Raw genomic sequence first — 15910 nt, forward strand, 5'->3', positions numbered from 1 at the left:
GAAGGACTTGTTTTTAAGAGATGGCAGTGGAGGAGAAAGCACGATGAGAAACAAAGATATATGACAATAAAGGTTAAGGTACTTTTATTATAAAAGTCTATACAATGAGCACCAGACATAGCAATGCAATTATATCTGGTTTAGTTATATATATATTCCATATCTATATATCCATATAGATATATAGGTTTTGCTTTTACCAAAGTAAAACTGTTATATCACAAAATGCCTAGTTCTACCATTTATTTATTGCTCAACAGGATGGCACAAAACACACTCAGCATAACTGTTGCCATGCTTATCTACTATACTGAATAAACAGCCAAACACTGCATAACAAACACAAAGCAGCTGTTAATTCTGAATTGGAACCAGTCTGATCACTCACTCACTTATAAAAATATTGGAATCATATAGATTTAAGCATTATAAAGGAGGAATATATTATTTAAAACATTTAAATAGTGCATATTGACATTTTGCATGTGGTATATAAAACACAAACATTCATGTACAACACTATACAGTACACATTAGTTTCAATGTTTGGATACACCCGTGTCTGCAGACTGATAGAAAAGTAACTGAAGTGTACATTGCACAATGGAACTGAATAAAATTGATAAATGGTCTCAAGACTAGTTTAACCTCATAATTCTCTAAGGTCCCAGATCATTTCGCAGTTTTTTTTAAAAAAAAAGGCATACCACCAGTGCTCAATAGTTTTAGTGCTTTTTTTTCTGAATTCCAAAATTACATGCCTACAAGCAGAGTAAAATAAAACAAGAAATATTCTACAGTACACAGATGAAATCTGAGCACTAAAAATCCTACTTTCAACCTATTTCATATGCTTCATGACAGAACAGCAAGTCTATGAGGTTACATGCTAGCCATTTCTTACGTTGTGAGAAAGTTCATTTTTGGTCTTTCATAAAGCAGTGTGAATAATAGCTATGTTGACATTAGCCAGTCAAAAACATGCAGTGAGAGTAGGTGCATGCAAAACATGGCCACAATCAAACTGATACATTGAAGAAAAAAAAAAATTGAGAAAGCACCAGTTAAAATTAACACTTAGATTCTGCCAGATCAAAACCAGCTGCTGATGGCTGTTGCAGAGCATAAAGCTAGTAGCTAAATCATCATTCAGCACAGCAGATGTGATACTCAAAACATTAGTTTCGACTCCGAAGCTAAATCATGCAAGGCCCATAAACTGTTTTGCTTACATCATAAGGGTTAGATAACATATTTTTATTCTCCAACTGTAAAACAAAATTGTGATAAATAGCAGTAATTTTTTCCACTCAAAATTGACAGTTCACCCTGTGGTGTGCATTAACTACACTGATTTTAGCCCTTGATACCATACTTATTTCAGGTACAGTGGAATTTTAACTGTCCTAAGCCAGCTCTTTTCTGCTGGAGCTACGCAAGTCTGAGCGCCATCAGATTTCCCATGCACTGAAATGTTCGTTATGTTCCTCAAATCTTCCGGAAGTGGAGATGCAGTATCCAATTCAGACAAAACACTGTCAGCACTAGTTGATAAACAATAACCGATAAAATTATAAAAATGAACAACAGTAACATAAGTCCTGTAGGCAGCATGTGACACAACTTTTCAGTTTTCCAAGTTTTAAAAGACACTAAGCAAGGTCACTTTCTGGTTTGTCCAGTCATCTTTATCAAGGAGGAAATGTGACCACTAATGAGCAAAAAATTCATAGATGTTAATTATTACTTTGTTATAGGTGCAATTTGGAATACCAAAATTTAAAGTTGTTCCACAGCAGTCCTTTGAAAGGAATTTCAGTCTGTTTTTTAAGTGTTCCAGGAAAATGAGCTGTACATTTAATTTGCTTTTTCCCCCCATAATAAAAAAAATAGGCAAGAGGAGTAGTTCAGTGTAGCATTATGGTATTAATAATTTCTTCAATAACACAAAAAGTTGCTAATAACAAAAGTCTCAAAGTTCTTGAATGCTAAAGGGAAAAAAAAGCTATGGTTGTTTTGGAACAAGATGGATGCATCTATAATACAAAACTTTGATGGAAACCGTGTCTGCTAAAGTTGGATAGAGCAGTCTCGAACTTAGAAATCTTACTTGCTCTCTAAACAGGACCTACTTACCCTTCAAACATGTTATAGTGGCACCACAATAAAGTGCACAAACTGGATTCTTTCAACAGTGCATGACAAATGAACACAAGCACCCAATAAGTACAGTGGTTGTATACGGAAACATGTTATTCAATGGTTTGGAGGAACATAATTTAAATTGATTTTGAAGAATCTTGTTTGCTGATAAGGACTTCTAACAGCCTAAGTTTGGCTTTAATTTTCTTGTACTCCCTGTACTCATCAAGCATTGGAACCCGATCTTCTTTCTGTACATTCCTGTAAAAAAGAAGCACACCTAAGTTTCAAGAAAATGCTCCATACTGCAGCAAGTCAAACACAAAAGCAGCAACGTGCAGTTATCTTGCAGCAGACAAAAACATTTTTGGCAGCTGGTTCACCAATAATAAACACATTGATATATTCTAGTTCCTTGTAGTTAAAATTGCTATCACCTAAAAAACTGAATAGAAAACCCAGCGGCATTTATTCAGCACAACTGTTGCAGCATTGCTTATAAATTGTTCTCTTAAGTTCTTCTGGAGATTTTAACAACAGGATATGAAAACTTTAATTTCAGATTCTGTGTATACATTACAGAAAAAATACAAATAAATTTAAGTCAATCTACATTTTCACTGTATGTAGAATGACCCACAAATTGATAGCACAGAATTATTCTTCTTTAAGACTGGACTGTAATAAATTTATCTATTAATCTGACTTAATTTGAAATCAACCCTTCATTAGCAACCTCATTATTTGCCATTAAAGTCAAAAGGAGTTATGTCCCAAATTCAGTAAGTGCGTGATGAAGCCATGTTAGTGGAATTTGTGTGACCAATGGTCCAGGAGTTTCTAGTTAAGGAGAAATACAGTAGAAAGTATAGTTAAGGGAGAACGTCTGCCAGTCAAGAAAGTGACTGACCTCTTAAGAGTGTTGTTAGTTTTGTTCATGAGGTGATACACCTCAAAAAACCTCCTACTACACACAAAGGGCAGCAGTTCAATCAAATTCATAACAATATATATTCAAATAAGAAGCCTAAGAGAACTAAAAAATACAGAGAAGAATAAAAATGATCAACCCCTCTACTGGTAAAGCAAATATCCACTGTCAGGACTGACCTACTGGAACAAAGGACAACTAGGCCAACTTCCCTGCCCTATGTTAAAAACAGAAGGATAATCTGAGGAGGTTTTTTGATCTATAAAAATACTTTTTTTTAATAGGTATTTTAAAATGTTAATTTTTTAAATAAAAAAATCACTTCTTCCATTTTCATTATTATGCTTTACAGACTGTAACAGAGGAAACAAAACTCAGGAGCGGGCTTCCTCCGCTATTAAAAATACGCAAGAATGTTATCTCCTTCAGGAGATTATTCATAGCAGAGACTAAAACAGATCACATTCCATTTGACAACATTCATAGAGAAAGTTCAAAAAAAACTACTTGGCTACCAAATGAGGCTGCTGTCCAGCATCTGGTTTTGTGCTAAACAAACCTTCCATTCTGCTGATAAAACTCCTCTTCAAATTCTCGTAGTGTCTTACGTAGCTTCTTTTTTTCAGCTCTGGCTTTCCACAGTTGCTCCAATAATTCAGGCCTAAAAATTTCACGTAAAAAAAAAAAATATACTGTTGGCCATAGAATTAAACTTAAATTTGTCAAAGCATACTCAAAACCAAATGAACTAGCTGCACTAATAGATTTATCTTGCTCATAAGGAATATGCTATCTGTCTGATGATGAAATATCAAGAACAAACTAGTAGCTAATAAAAGGGTATAAATTTTCTGCTGGCTACACAGCTCAAGTCAGGCTGAAGAAGGTTGAGAAGATACTAAACAATCCACCGAATACAAAATGATCTTAGTTAGACATGTTAGAGGAAAGAACTCTCATTCAAGCCAAATACTTCCTGAGAAGTGCTGAACATGTCACTCCCAACATCATATATTTGGCATCATGACTGGAAGTGCAATAATTGCAACTTCTATAATAGAGTTAGGCACTTATTTTTACATACATAGAAGCAGCGCGGGTGCTTGACAGCCTAAGGTCCCGGGTCAATTTCTCTTGACCATCTTCAACATCAGACTCAGAGTTTTCAACTGGGCTTAAAACAGACTGTGTTTGGACAGCAGTTTTTAAGATATCATTCAGGTCTGTAGACAAACCATCACCTTCCTCCTCTTCTTCCTGAAAGTCAAAGCAGAAATTCAAAACGCATACAAAATATTTCAGTTCCTTTTTACAAGTACTAGGAAGTATTTTTAAAAAAAAGCACTATACACACCTTAATCTCTTCAAAAAAATGGGCAGTTTCACCTTCGATAATGGGCTGTAACATCTGCCCCCGCCTCTTGGTTGATGGTGACCCCTGCAATATTTTAAATTTGTTTCATTATATGCAATTAGACATTAAATGCTGTGTGTGGTCAGAATTTTGTTGAAGTCACCCAATACTGAAAGGTATTTCTTTTTTCAGAAGAATAAAAGACTGCAAACATACTTACAGAGCACAAACAAAATAACCATATAACCCAAAAAGCTCAGATGCCCAAATTACCCTTGACATAAGTTATGAGATGCAACATCTACTTCTATGTAAAAATATTCTTCTTTGGACTTAAAATAAAAAGCACTCGCTCTCTCCCATGTTTTGTAGAAAATTCATAAAGCGCAGTGATATCTCTGAATTTCGTATTTACTCTTGTACCATCCCAAACCAAACCACAGGGAGACTATTAAGTTACACAAGGCCAGAGCCATTTTCTATCTTCTCCCAGCCATACGTTGGGAATAATACTGCCAGTTTCTTTTTCTAGACTACTCTGAAGCCCCGCAATTGGAAGAGCTATGTAAGAGTTATCTATTGCCACCTCCATGTCAAGATCCTTTGAGCTTCACCCTAAACAGATGCCGCTGTGCTGCACAGGAATTGCTGTTAGCTGCCTGTTGCACAGATGCAATTATGCCCTGCTCATCTGTTATCCCTGGACAGCATAAGCAGTTTCAACAGATGGACTCTTTGAACAGGAGGAAGGTGGAACACGAAAGCCACGCAGACAATGACCTGTCAAAAAACTTTAGTTCATGAAAAGTAAATAGCTTCCTGCTTCTTTGGACATTTCCATACAGGCTTCAGAGCACATGATTAGTAGACCATGATGCCATTAAGAAAGATCTCACAGAAGCAAGTGTCATATAAACAAAAAACCAATTCTTAAAATAGCTAGCACTGAGTATGTCCTACCTAGAAGCTACCACTGAACAATCCTTGGTAATTACAGAACTCCACTTATCTGTCTTACAAGTTTCAAAAGCAGAGGCCTGTGAAAAATATTTTACAGGTGTTGCCTACAGCACAGATTAGGAATTATGTTACCCAGATCTCTTCTGAGTTTAAAATCCTTTTGGCTGGCTATTACCCATCCCTTTATTTCACAGCCAAAAAAAAGAGAAACTATGATATAGTCGTAAGGCTAACTGATAATCATAGGATCATAGAATAGTTTGGGTGGGAAGGCACCTTTAAGGGTCATCTAGTCCAACTCCCCTGCAATGAGCAGGGACATCTTCAACTAGATCAGGTTGCTCAGAGCCCCGTCCAACATCTCAGCTGAAGAGTGAGATTTTTGAGGAGAGAGATGGGATATCAACTAGTGAAGGGCTCCACCAATAACCTATGACTCACCAGTCAAGAAGAAATGCTTAGGCATTTAAGAGCAACCTGTGTTTATCGAGTTCAGAAAGGGATACTGACATCAAAGCCTTCAAGTTGCCCTTAAACTGAAATATGACTGCAATGTAAATAACATTTCTCTATAAAAGCAGCTACCCAAAAATGTATGTGCAAGAAAGGAATGATCTTGAACTGGTCACTTTATCCCAACGTACTTCAGCTTTAAGGGGGTAGCTAGGGACAGTCAGAGTCGACGCAGACAGCCGATTAAGTTGCTGCTGAGTAAGCCACTGCCCAGCTATGCAAATCTGGTAGAGAACTGTCTGTATGTAAAGAGATTATCTCACATCAGCTATGCAGTCCCTTCCTTCGAAAAGGGTCAAATAGCTAATAACAAAACTGTTTTGTTGCAAGTCTGGGTCAGCATGCAAGATTTTTACTATAGCTCACGAAGAACAAAGCCAGCTGTTTGTCATTCCACAACTGTTTTACAGGTCCTATAAACAAGGTTACATCGATCTCCTTGCACAGCAGGAAAACTTTTCTTCCTCATCTCTTACAAGACCACAGAGAGGGGAAAGAAAAGAATAGAAAGCACTGCAAGTTAGAAGGAAATGGAAGTGAAAACACAATGAAAAAGGGCAGATGTTGTACAGATGCTGCAAACGTTGATAACGTGTCTCACACAGGGGAAGCATGAAGGAATGAAATGGTTCTTATGGCCATCCTATCACTCGTGCCTCTGGTGACAGTAACCTGCAGCACAGAAGAGAGGCAAGCTTCACTGCAACTGGTGTTACTATTCTTGGGAGGACTAAAAGTACAGTATGTACTGTGGATCCACACCTAGCACCGTGACTTGGGAATGTTTCAGCCACAGCAAGTTAGAACCGCTTATTTACTTCCACCGGGAACCATTTACTTCTTAAGACCCATCAAGGTCACAGACAGCTTTGAACTGCTCTGCTCTCAGCAGTAAATTAAATGCCTCAAGTACAATGATGACAACATCTTATATCTTCCATGAGAAAGATGTATTTTGTGGAACAGTTTTACTAGCTCTTCTAAAGGCAGCCTAGCAGTTCAAAAGTGGAAAAAAATAGAAACAGCATTTGTTTTACTCACAAGAATAGGAGTAATGCTTGCTCTAGTTAACATTTGTTTTACAAGTCTGTATCTGTCATAAAGTGGCTTCACAATATGTCTTTCTTCTCTAGTAACCTAGAGGCAGAGAAACCACAGAATTAATTATACCAGTCACTCAATAATATACAAGCAAACACAAAGCGGTATGCTTCTCATGCCAGGCCATGTACATTCCAATTAGGAACATAAAACTAGTTTAAATTGTGTGTATGAAATGGGATTTATGCAGATAAAGGGGACTAAGCGAGTGCTTTTCCTCCTCTCTTTTCTCGCTTTAACTCCCTGTATTTTTCAGGAAGAAGTTTTAAAAACTTCCTAAAAGTTAGAAGGTTTACTTCTAGCGAAGCTCCCCTATCTTTAAAGACCCATGGAAAAGAGGAAAAAAAGAGACCAAGAACTGGGGGAGAAGACTGTGTGCCTAGAAACGATGATGATTCTACAGAAATGACAGGGGAAAAAAGAAAAAGATGAAACTGTAGAGAGATTTTATCTGGTATCTGATTTACTCTCAATTCTTGGCCACTCCGTACTCTTAACATAACGAATCTTAAAGGCTATCCTGAACAGTTACTGGCCTTTTCTCCCTAAGGGGATTGTAGAACCAGTGCCAGTATCTTCAAGACCATTATTCTTCCTTGGCTATTAGACTGAAAGGCTTGGTCAGATTCATACGGCAGTGCCGACTATAAAGCTAGTGTGCCAAGTCTGGAAGCTGACAGAATAGTAGCTGGAAAGATCTTGTGATTGGACTGGTGATGCTGATCACTGTCCAAGGTAAAAATCCAGAACTCTAGGCACTTATTGCTAGACACTTACTCTAACTTCCATATCTCCAATTATTTAAGATACATGCCACAGACTTAGGCAGGGGGGGGAGAAGAAACAGTGTCTTTTAATTTCTGTTTTTGTTAAATCCAGAATAACATTTCAGGCCTTTCCTCTGAAAAGGAGAAAAAAGGGAAATTCAATAGCATCATTTCTTTTTAAGATTTCTCTTTGTTTCACAGACATAAGGCACCAAACAACACCAATCACTTTGCAAACTTCAATAACCTACTGATCTGTAGAAAATGGGCCTATTAATACATACTTTTTTTTTTAGAAGTCAATGTAATAACTTCCTATGACAGCAACATGGAAACCAATAGATACCTTTGTGTTTTGGAGAAGAAGAAAAAACCTCACACACCAGCATTAAATTGTGATATTACTACTGCACAAGAGTTACTATTGTCTGCGCATATATTCACATGGTTTGATGAAATAAACCAAGTATTACCGGCCGTCCATGTTGACTTTCATAATACAGAAGACTTTTCTGGAGAGATGTTTTCTCTTCTACCAAATGGTCTTTTGTCATTTTCTGTCAGAAGAATAATTCACATCTAATCAAACACAAGTCACTTTAACAGTTTTTCCACATTATCAGCTATACAGATGCCTTAGCCAAACTTAGCTTAGTTAATACCACACATCCCACCTTCAACCATTCAAAGCTGTCCAATATTGTCAGCACATGCTTGTAAATATTTTAATAAGTAGTAAGCCGGGAAAATGTGGTTCATCTTGATCATTTCCCCACAGAGTCTGAAACACGAGGGCTTGGTAAAGCGCTGCTAGACAGAGGTATCGTTTTATTGATAAAGTGGTATCTGAAGTGCCTGACAGTGCTCTGTTTCCCTCTGTTATTCTCTTAGAAACAGCCTATCTATAATCTTATGCTTACTTTTATATCTTCTGGCAAACATCTCTCAACTCGTTTTTCCTTTAATCTTTTCAAAATGAGTTCAAGTGTAGCTTCCTTGGTGGGCTTCTTCTCTTTCTGCACAACCCGCATCTCATCTCCATTTTCTTCATCCTCTTGGTCAAGAGAGGAACCAAAGCTTTTTGGAAGTGTGTTACTTCGTGGACGTGTTTGAGGCATGAATTCTCCATCTGAGCTCCTCTGCTTTGCATCTGAAATGAGAAAAATTGCTCAATCCAAAGGTTTAAAAGAAATAAGTCCCTCAGTTCAACTGCAATGCAGGAACATAACAGTTTGCATAGGCAAAGTTTCTCTTCTAATGAACTAAAAACAAAGCCACAAGAATAATTTGATTTTTGAATAGTTCAGAATCTAGAAAAGAAACATTTTTACTAGCCCGTGGAATTTTACTGAATGACTTAGCCATGTTAGTCACGTAGATAATTTGTGTTTGTAGAAAACTAGAAATGTAGCATCTCTTACCTTTTATTTGCTTTCTCAATTTGGTAAGTTCAGTCATCCATTTTAAAACTTTTGGATTAGCTGCAATATCACTATAGGAGGGCTGAAAAGTAATACAAACAAACTACATTTTATGAAAAAAAACACACTAAAATCTTGTTTATAAATACTTTTTTCAAGATTGGGTAATACTTATGACAGTTAATGTGACTACTAATACAGATGCCACTCTCAGTACCAGATCAGATCTCAGTGCCAACATAACGGACAACACTTGTGAAAATAAACTTGAAATAAGACATCAGAAGTTGAACCAGAGAGTAGTAAGATGCTTTTGCCTCTCCACATATCTCATCTGACATCCCCTCAGTCTCACTGCATAAATGTCACTGTTTGCCCTTCTTTGGGCTCAGGCATTATGGCACATTTTCTAGTACTGCTGTTGCTCAGTTCACTTCTGCAGACAGCAGCATATAACAAAATTACTCTCATTTGTGAAGGCACAGTTATTCAGTGATGAACTACAAGAAGTAGCTTAGCTCTACCATGCAGTCATTTATCCTGAGTAAAAGCAGAAGGGGTAACTTACCTTACTGTTTTTCTCTTTTTCAAATTGTTCCTCAAATTGCTTTATTTTTTTCTGTAATTTCTTGACAAGCTGATAAGGTGTCTTGTCTTCCCTTTTGTCATCTTTTGAGCTAAAGGATGCTCTTCGTGTTCTGTATTAAAAACGTTTAATTTTCAAATGACATATTTTAAAATAAGTGCAAACAACTCGTATATTTGAGTAACAGACTACTAATTTCATTTTTTTTTCTCCAGTTCATAATCCATTTTTTTCAGGTTTTCAGTCAGAGCTATTTACTTACTGCATCAAAATGCTTTGATGTGCTGCCTTCAAAATGTGATGTGTTATTTTTTCCTCTCTAATTTCAGTAATACCCCTAACTGAAAAACAGCATTTGAAATTCAAGCGTAATAAACTAATGTGCCATTATCTACAGTCTCATTAAAACAGTTCAGATCTTTCTGGTGGCTAGGCTACTTACCTAAGTTACCAGATACTCAGTACTTCTTGAAATACTGGGCACAGAATAAAGCCTTGGCTAGAAGCTACCACTGAACATCCCTTGGTATTTAGACAGCTACACTTAACTGTCTTAGGCAAGTTATTAGATACTTATCTAAAAAACATCTACATCATCTAATCTGTTGTTCTGACTAATACATTTCTAGACTATGGGATTCTGGTTTTGCATCATCTTTTGTGCTTGTTCAGCTCCTTGACATTTGCTGCTTGTGAAAAGCCTTTTTATTTCAAGACTGACCATAAGAATTTTCTAGTACGCTTATTACACAAGGTGCCTGAAAGATCCCTCAACACAGCTAGTGACATCCACATAGATCAAGATACTAGAAATACTAATCTAATAATCTACTAGAGTAGATCCTTATTAGTTTCAGAATGTGGAGAACAGCTATTACAAAGCAGCACTTTTCTGTAGGTCAGTATTCTGCATCATTTTAATAGTACTTGTCAACTATCCTTTGCATCAATAAATCTATGTCAGATGGAGAATTTGAGATTCTAAATGTGGTCTTTCCTGTTCCAGATTTTCTTATTCTTATGAGATTATTTCTTCCCTAACAAGCACAGAAATTCTTCTTAAATTCCCTTTCATAGTAACAGTAGTAGACAGTACAGGTCACAGGTTATTTACAGTTTTGGAGGGTCACACTCCCCAGTGTCACACAAATAACTTGCAGCTTGTTTAGCTACAGCTCTACTTTTATACACTGGGTTAAACAGACTCGATCTTCTAAATCTACAGGGGAAGACCTGCATTAAGAACTCTCCCTCTTCACTGTACTGCTATCCCACGCCTCTCTCTCTAACAGCAGATACTTTCCTACAACCCTTCTGAATGAAGACTTTCCAGAGTCCGAATGAAGAATCTGCCCAGACCATTACTGCACACTTCCATTGCAATGGTTTGTATAACCTGACTCTCTTTACTTGGAGTGGATAACACGCTATGCAAAACAAATCCAAAGTTATGCAACATGAAAACAGATATTTGTGCTACTGGAGGAAAAAAAAAAGCCAAAACTTACATAAAATCATAGACCAGCAGTCCAGTGAAGACTGGTAAACAAAGGATATAAATACTACCGTCAGCACAGGAAGTGCCATTACAGCAGGCTGTCAGAAGCCCTGACCAAATGCCAGGGAAATCTGTGCAAGCTTGCCCTATTTTTACACTCTTTCCCTCAGCATCTGCCAGTGGCCACTTCAAAAGACACGATACCATCCCAGATGAACCTCTGGTCTGACTCACTATGGCAGTTCTGGGCAGGCAGAACAGCCAAATGGCCATATAATCCTACATTTGACCTTGGTCTTCAATTCATTCGTATCGTGAAAACCCATGAGGTTCTTAAACGTCTGTATTTTCATACTGTCAGTAACTTCTCCTGCCCCAACACCCACCAAATTGCATTAAAATACATACCTAACAAAAGAAAGTGCTTTGGATGAAGAATCTAACGTTTCCGGATCATGTAAGAAACGTTGGCTTTGCCCAAAATCCAAACTACGATGTGACAATATCGGATGACAGTCCTCTTCCAACGGATGATTAGTCATCCTTCCAGCCTGCGGGGAAAGCTGAGCTTCTCCAGATTCGCTGTCCTCCTGCCAAGATTTGAAAGCAGGAAACGGATCTAGAAGATAAAAAAGGGACACAAAATGGTACGTTTCTGTTAACAGAATTATAAACAAGAGTCAAAAGGAAACAAAAATGCGTACCCAATACTTAGTCTTGTATGCTATAAAGTGGTGTCATACACAAAGTGAATAAAAACATCAAAATACATCAGAAAGCTACAAATTCTGTCATATAACAATTGAAAGAAAAAGGTACTGAAATGAAGTATGCACACTAGGATCCCTTTTTCAAAGTGTATCTTTGGAGTATGCATTTCTTACACTGCTGAACTGTTCAAAGAGCCTTATTTACGTATCAGAAATCCAAACTTAGAAGACTATATTTATTGTCCATTGCAATATTTTGCTGTGGAAATTAATTTTCATAAACTTACACATGTACTTTGAAAGATTGTCCTCTTGGTTTCGAAGAAGGTAAGCCTGACAATACCTCTTTAGGTACAATACCCATTTGCTTAAGTCTTTTTAAAGGAGTGTTGTTGGGTTTTTAAGTTTAAATCCATCTTGGCACCACTGAGAAAAAGAGATTTCTTAATTTGTGGAAGGTGATTTGTTTTAGGCAGGAGATTCCAAAACAATCAAATTTTTTAAATCCCTATAAAAAGTTAGTTGCTAACAGCCCTTACAATTCTCAGATATGGTTTTCTTGCTGTCTAACAAAAAGCTGACATGGCCTTCCAAGCACTTAAATTTAAAATCCCACCCCCCTTTTCCTTTCAGAGAGTTGCCTATATTTTCCAGTTCAAATCAGAAATTTGAAAACTGGGTTCAAAGTGTGCAGAACAACAATAAAACCCACAAAGTAATCCTTGAATAAAATAACCCTTGTACCTGCTTTCCATTGTACATTTACTAAGTATCATTGGGATTTTTTGTTTTGTCTTTAAGCTATAATCTTGCCTGTTTACACAGTACAAGATACAAGAAGGGGACCTTTTAGAAAAAAGTAAACAAAAAAATTGCAGATCAGAACATTCCCAAGATATAAGGGACAGCAGGTGAAGGGTTAGTTAGAAAGCAAACCATAAACTATCAAAAGGCAGATAACTGAACGTATGGCGAACCATACTTACCCTCCCCTTCTCTCTGCAGATGCATTGTTTTGAAATCAATGAGGGGAAAAGTGATAGGGCATGGCGCTAATAAAATGAAAAAGAATGGCAAAAATACTAAAGTGAACACACAGCACAGTCAGAACAAACTATACATAACATGTAAAGCAGGAAGATACAGTACCAGGGAAAAACATCCCCATCTTTTGGACCAGGCCCTGAGCACTCTCAGCTTCCAAGCAATTTCAATGGCAGGTAAGGATGCTCAGGCCTTAGCGAATTTGAACATTTTACTGAAAAGGTTTACAAAAGAACTGACACAGGAATAGTAAAGACTTATTGTAGTTTAATAAGAGTCTCATGCATCCTCATATTAACAAAAGACAAGTTCCAAATATGTTTTTGCTTACAGCTTGTAAATAATAGAGATGGTGGTGATTTCCAAAAAGCAGGACAAATGCAGAAAAAACACTCAAATACAGATTAACTGATCTGCATTTTTGCCTTCAGCCAGCAAGCATTTGATGTTCATTTTCAAGAACTCTGCTGGTTACAGGCCTTCAGGTTTATTATCACATAGGCTTTAATAACCCAAATCTTGTAGCAAGATTTGGACTAGTATAGATTTCTTTATAAAGCCAGTCTGCTTCAGTGGAATGCCACAGGGACTCGCAGTACCTTGGAAGGCTGAGATCCTAATAACCATTCTAAACAGGACTGAAGAATAGCTAAAGTTAAAACACTTTGCAATGAAATAACACTTCTTGCAAAATATCATGATTTTACCACCAAGAAGCTTATAATATAAAGTTTATATACAGATATGCTACTTTCTTTTCAAAGTAAGGGTCATAAAGCTATTTGGGTAAGTAAAACCAAAGCAACTTTTATAAGCAGATTTAAGGAAATTATGAAAATGGAATCCACAAACCTCCTGAGAATAGGTATTAAATTACATTAACACAAACAGAGGACGCAACAAAACATAATGTGCCAGTAAGCAATTAATGTAAATAAAACACTGAGAACATAAGCAGGATTTATATTTTTTTTTTTAAACTTTAGACAAAGTTATTAACTTGGGCAACAGGATGGAAAATCTGGACTCAGTGTCTTCATACGCCTGCAGATCAACTTGTATATGACATGACATAGTCTGAATGTATAGTTTGCTAAGGCTCAAGGCAGCCAACCAGCAAATATTTTACAAATGTAAAAAAAAAAAGGCCAATCACAAGTTGCAAAGCTCATCATTTGTAAAAGGGTTAAGAGGGAAGTATGGATTCATGCAGGCAATTAATTTGGAAAACAGTCAACACCGGTGACAAATTAACAGCAAGTTATCACCGTTTGAGCTTCAGGACAAGGCTTTATGTGCTGCATGCTACAACTATATGCTGCACTGTTAACCACATACATCCCAGGTATACTTCACTGATTTTAATATTTATCACACAGCAACCAGAAGTTAAATACAGTCATTCTTTGTTACCAGTGTCTTACTAACATTTGACCGTGACACTTACAGGCATCTCAAAAGAACAGCTGTCACTGGAACAGCCTGTTGGAAGTTAAAACCTCGTCTCTGCGTAGTAAATCTGTTCTGTATCTACCAAGTTGTATTTGCAAGTTTTTAAAATTGGAAACAAGTGGACTGTGGTCATTGTACTGTCAGTGACAGTTCACAGTATTTTAGCAAACTTCATCACTTGCATTTTTTTTTTTAAGGTGTGATGATTCAGAATATCAACACTAGGCAGAGGAAACAGGATATAAGGAACACATAAAAAGATAAGTACTTTGAAAAGAAGATATTGACAAGAGTGCTCTGGCTACAAAGGGGTTATGTTTTTAGACAAGTGAAACAACAGTCTAAACAGTTATTACCAGACATTTGAGCCACAAAGTTTAGTAAAGTCACAAGCTTAGGGGTTTGCTAAACCTGGAAGGCCATGAAGAATAAGGTCACAAACATAAGGAATCCTGTCTGAGAGAAAACTATGTTCTAAAGATTTTGCTTTTCCTAAAATGCAAACAATGGAGGGAAAAGGGGTACAGAAGTAATATCCATCTGCAACTTTTATTTGCAAATCTAGAGCCATTTCAAGTTTTCTCATGACATGGAAACCAACATCCAACATTCCTGATATTTAAAACAAAACAACCAACAGATTTTTCAGAATAAATGAAATCTAAATGGCTGTGTTTAGTAATTTAGTGACTTTAAGTCAAATTCAGCTAGCATTAGAACTTCAGTAGCTTACATTTAAAAAAAAACAACAAACAAGGCACAGTGTGACTATTAACTGTATGACATAATCGGAGAAAGCGCTTTTAAGGACTTGGATGAGACACTCAGGGCCCTGGGAGCCGTAAGTCACGTTTAAAAAAAACCACAAACCAACAACCTCTAGTATGAAACTTAGGCTTTTTTGCTTTCTTTAGTTGCTCCTTTGATGATTTTTTGCTTTACAGTTTTTTTAAGGTCCTTTATTAAGTTGCAGATAGTTCTGAAACAAGATGGGACTTATGTCATGACTTGGTTGATCTTACCATGTGTATAGGAACATATTATTCCAATCGAACTAAAGAAAAAAAGCGTAAGTTGTCTGCTGCTTCTACTTTGTCAAATGTTCTATTTGTCTTTACTAGCTAACTACATTGTGAGCTAAAGGGTGAAAATTACCTTCCCATTTGTCACCATCAGATACATTCTTCAGATCTAGACGTGGTACTTGGACACCCAGAGCTTCCTCAGAAACATTAACACTGCCATCCCCTGACACCTCTGAATCAGTATTTGCATTAAGATCACAAGTCTTGCTACTTGAATCCTGTATTTAAATAACATAACAGAACAATTCTATTATTAATTAGTGACTGGAAATCAGGTACCTAAATCAGTGCCAGTTGCAGCACTTCTAGAAATTCTCTGAAAAATAGTAAAAATTCTTCTTTCCTA

General features: G+C 36.8%; 1 protein-coding gene across 3 annotated transcripts in view; it reads right to left on the bottom strand.

Moving 5' to 3' along the window:
- Nucleotides 1–57: 57 nt before the first annotated feature.
- FAM13B (family with sequence similarity 13 member B) overlaps nt 58–15910 on the bottom strand; it is a 51496-nt gene continuing 35643 nt past the window's right edge. Inside the window, exons 14-25 of one of the 3 annotated variants that reach the window (XM_059825163.1) lie at nt 15635–15782; nt 12970–13035; nt 11682–11892; nt 9758–9887; nt 9190–9271; nt 8689–8918; nt 8242–8325; nt 6942–7037; nt 4428–4511; nt 4158–4330; nt 3633–3734; nt 58–2403 (exon numbers count right to left, since the gene is read on the bottom strand). In XM_059825163.1, coding sequence (XP_059681146.1) covers nt 2280–2403; nt 3633–3734; nt 4158–4330; nt 4428–4511; nt 6942–7037; nt 8242–8325; nt 8689–8918; nt 9190–9271; nt 9758–9887; nt 11682–11892; nt 12970–13035; nt 15635–15782 — 1530 coding nt within the window. In that variant the 3' untranslated portion in view covers nt 58–2279. The remainder of the gene's footprint in view (nt 2404–3632; nt 3735–4157; nt 4331–4427; nt 4512–6941; nt 7038–8241; nt 8326–8688; nt 8919–9189; nt 9272–9757; nt 9888–11681; nt 11893–12969; nt 13036–15634; nt 15783–15910) is intronic. The other 2 variants (XM_059825164.1, XM_059825165.1) reach the window with 2 other exon arrangements.

This window comes from Gavia stellata, chromosome 16 (assembly GCF_030936135.1).
Source record: "Gavia stellata isolate bGavSte3 chromosome 16, bGavSte3.hap2, whole genome shotgun sequence".
In the NCBI taxonomy this organism is placed as follows: domain Eukaryota; kingdom Metazoa; phylum Chordata; class Aves; order Gaviiformes; family Gaviidae; genus Gavia; species Gavia stellata.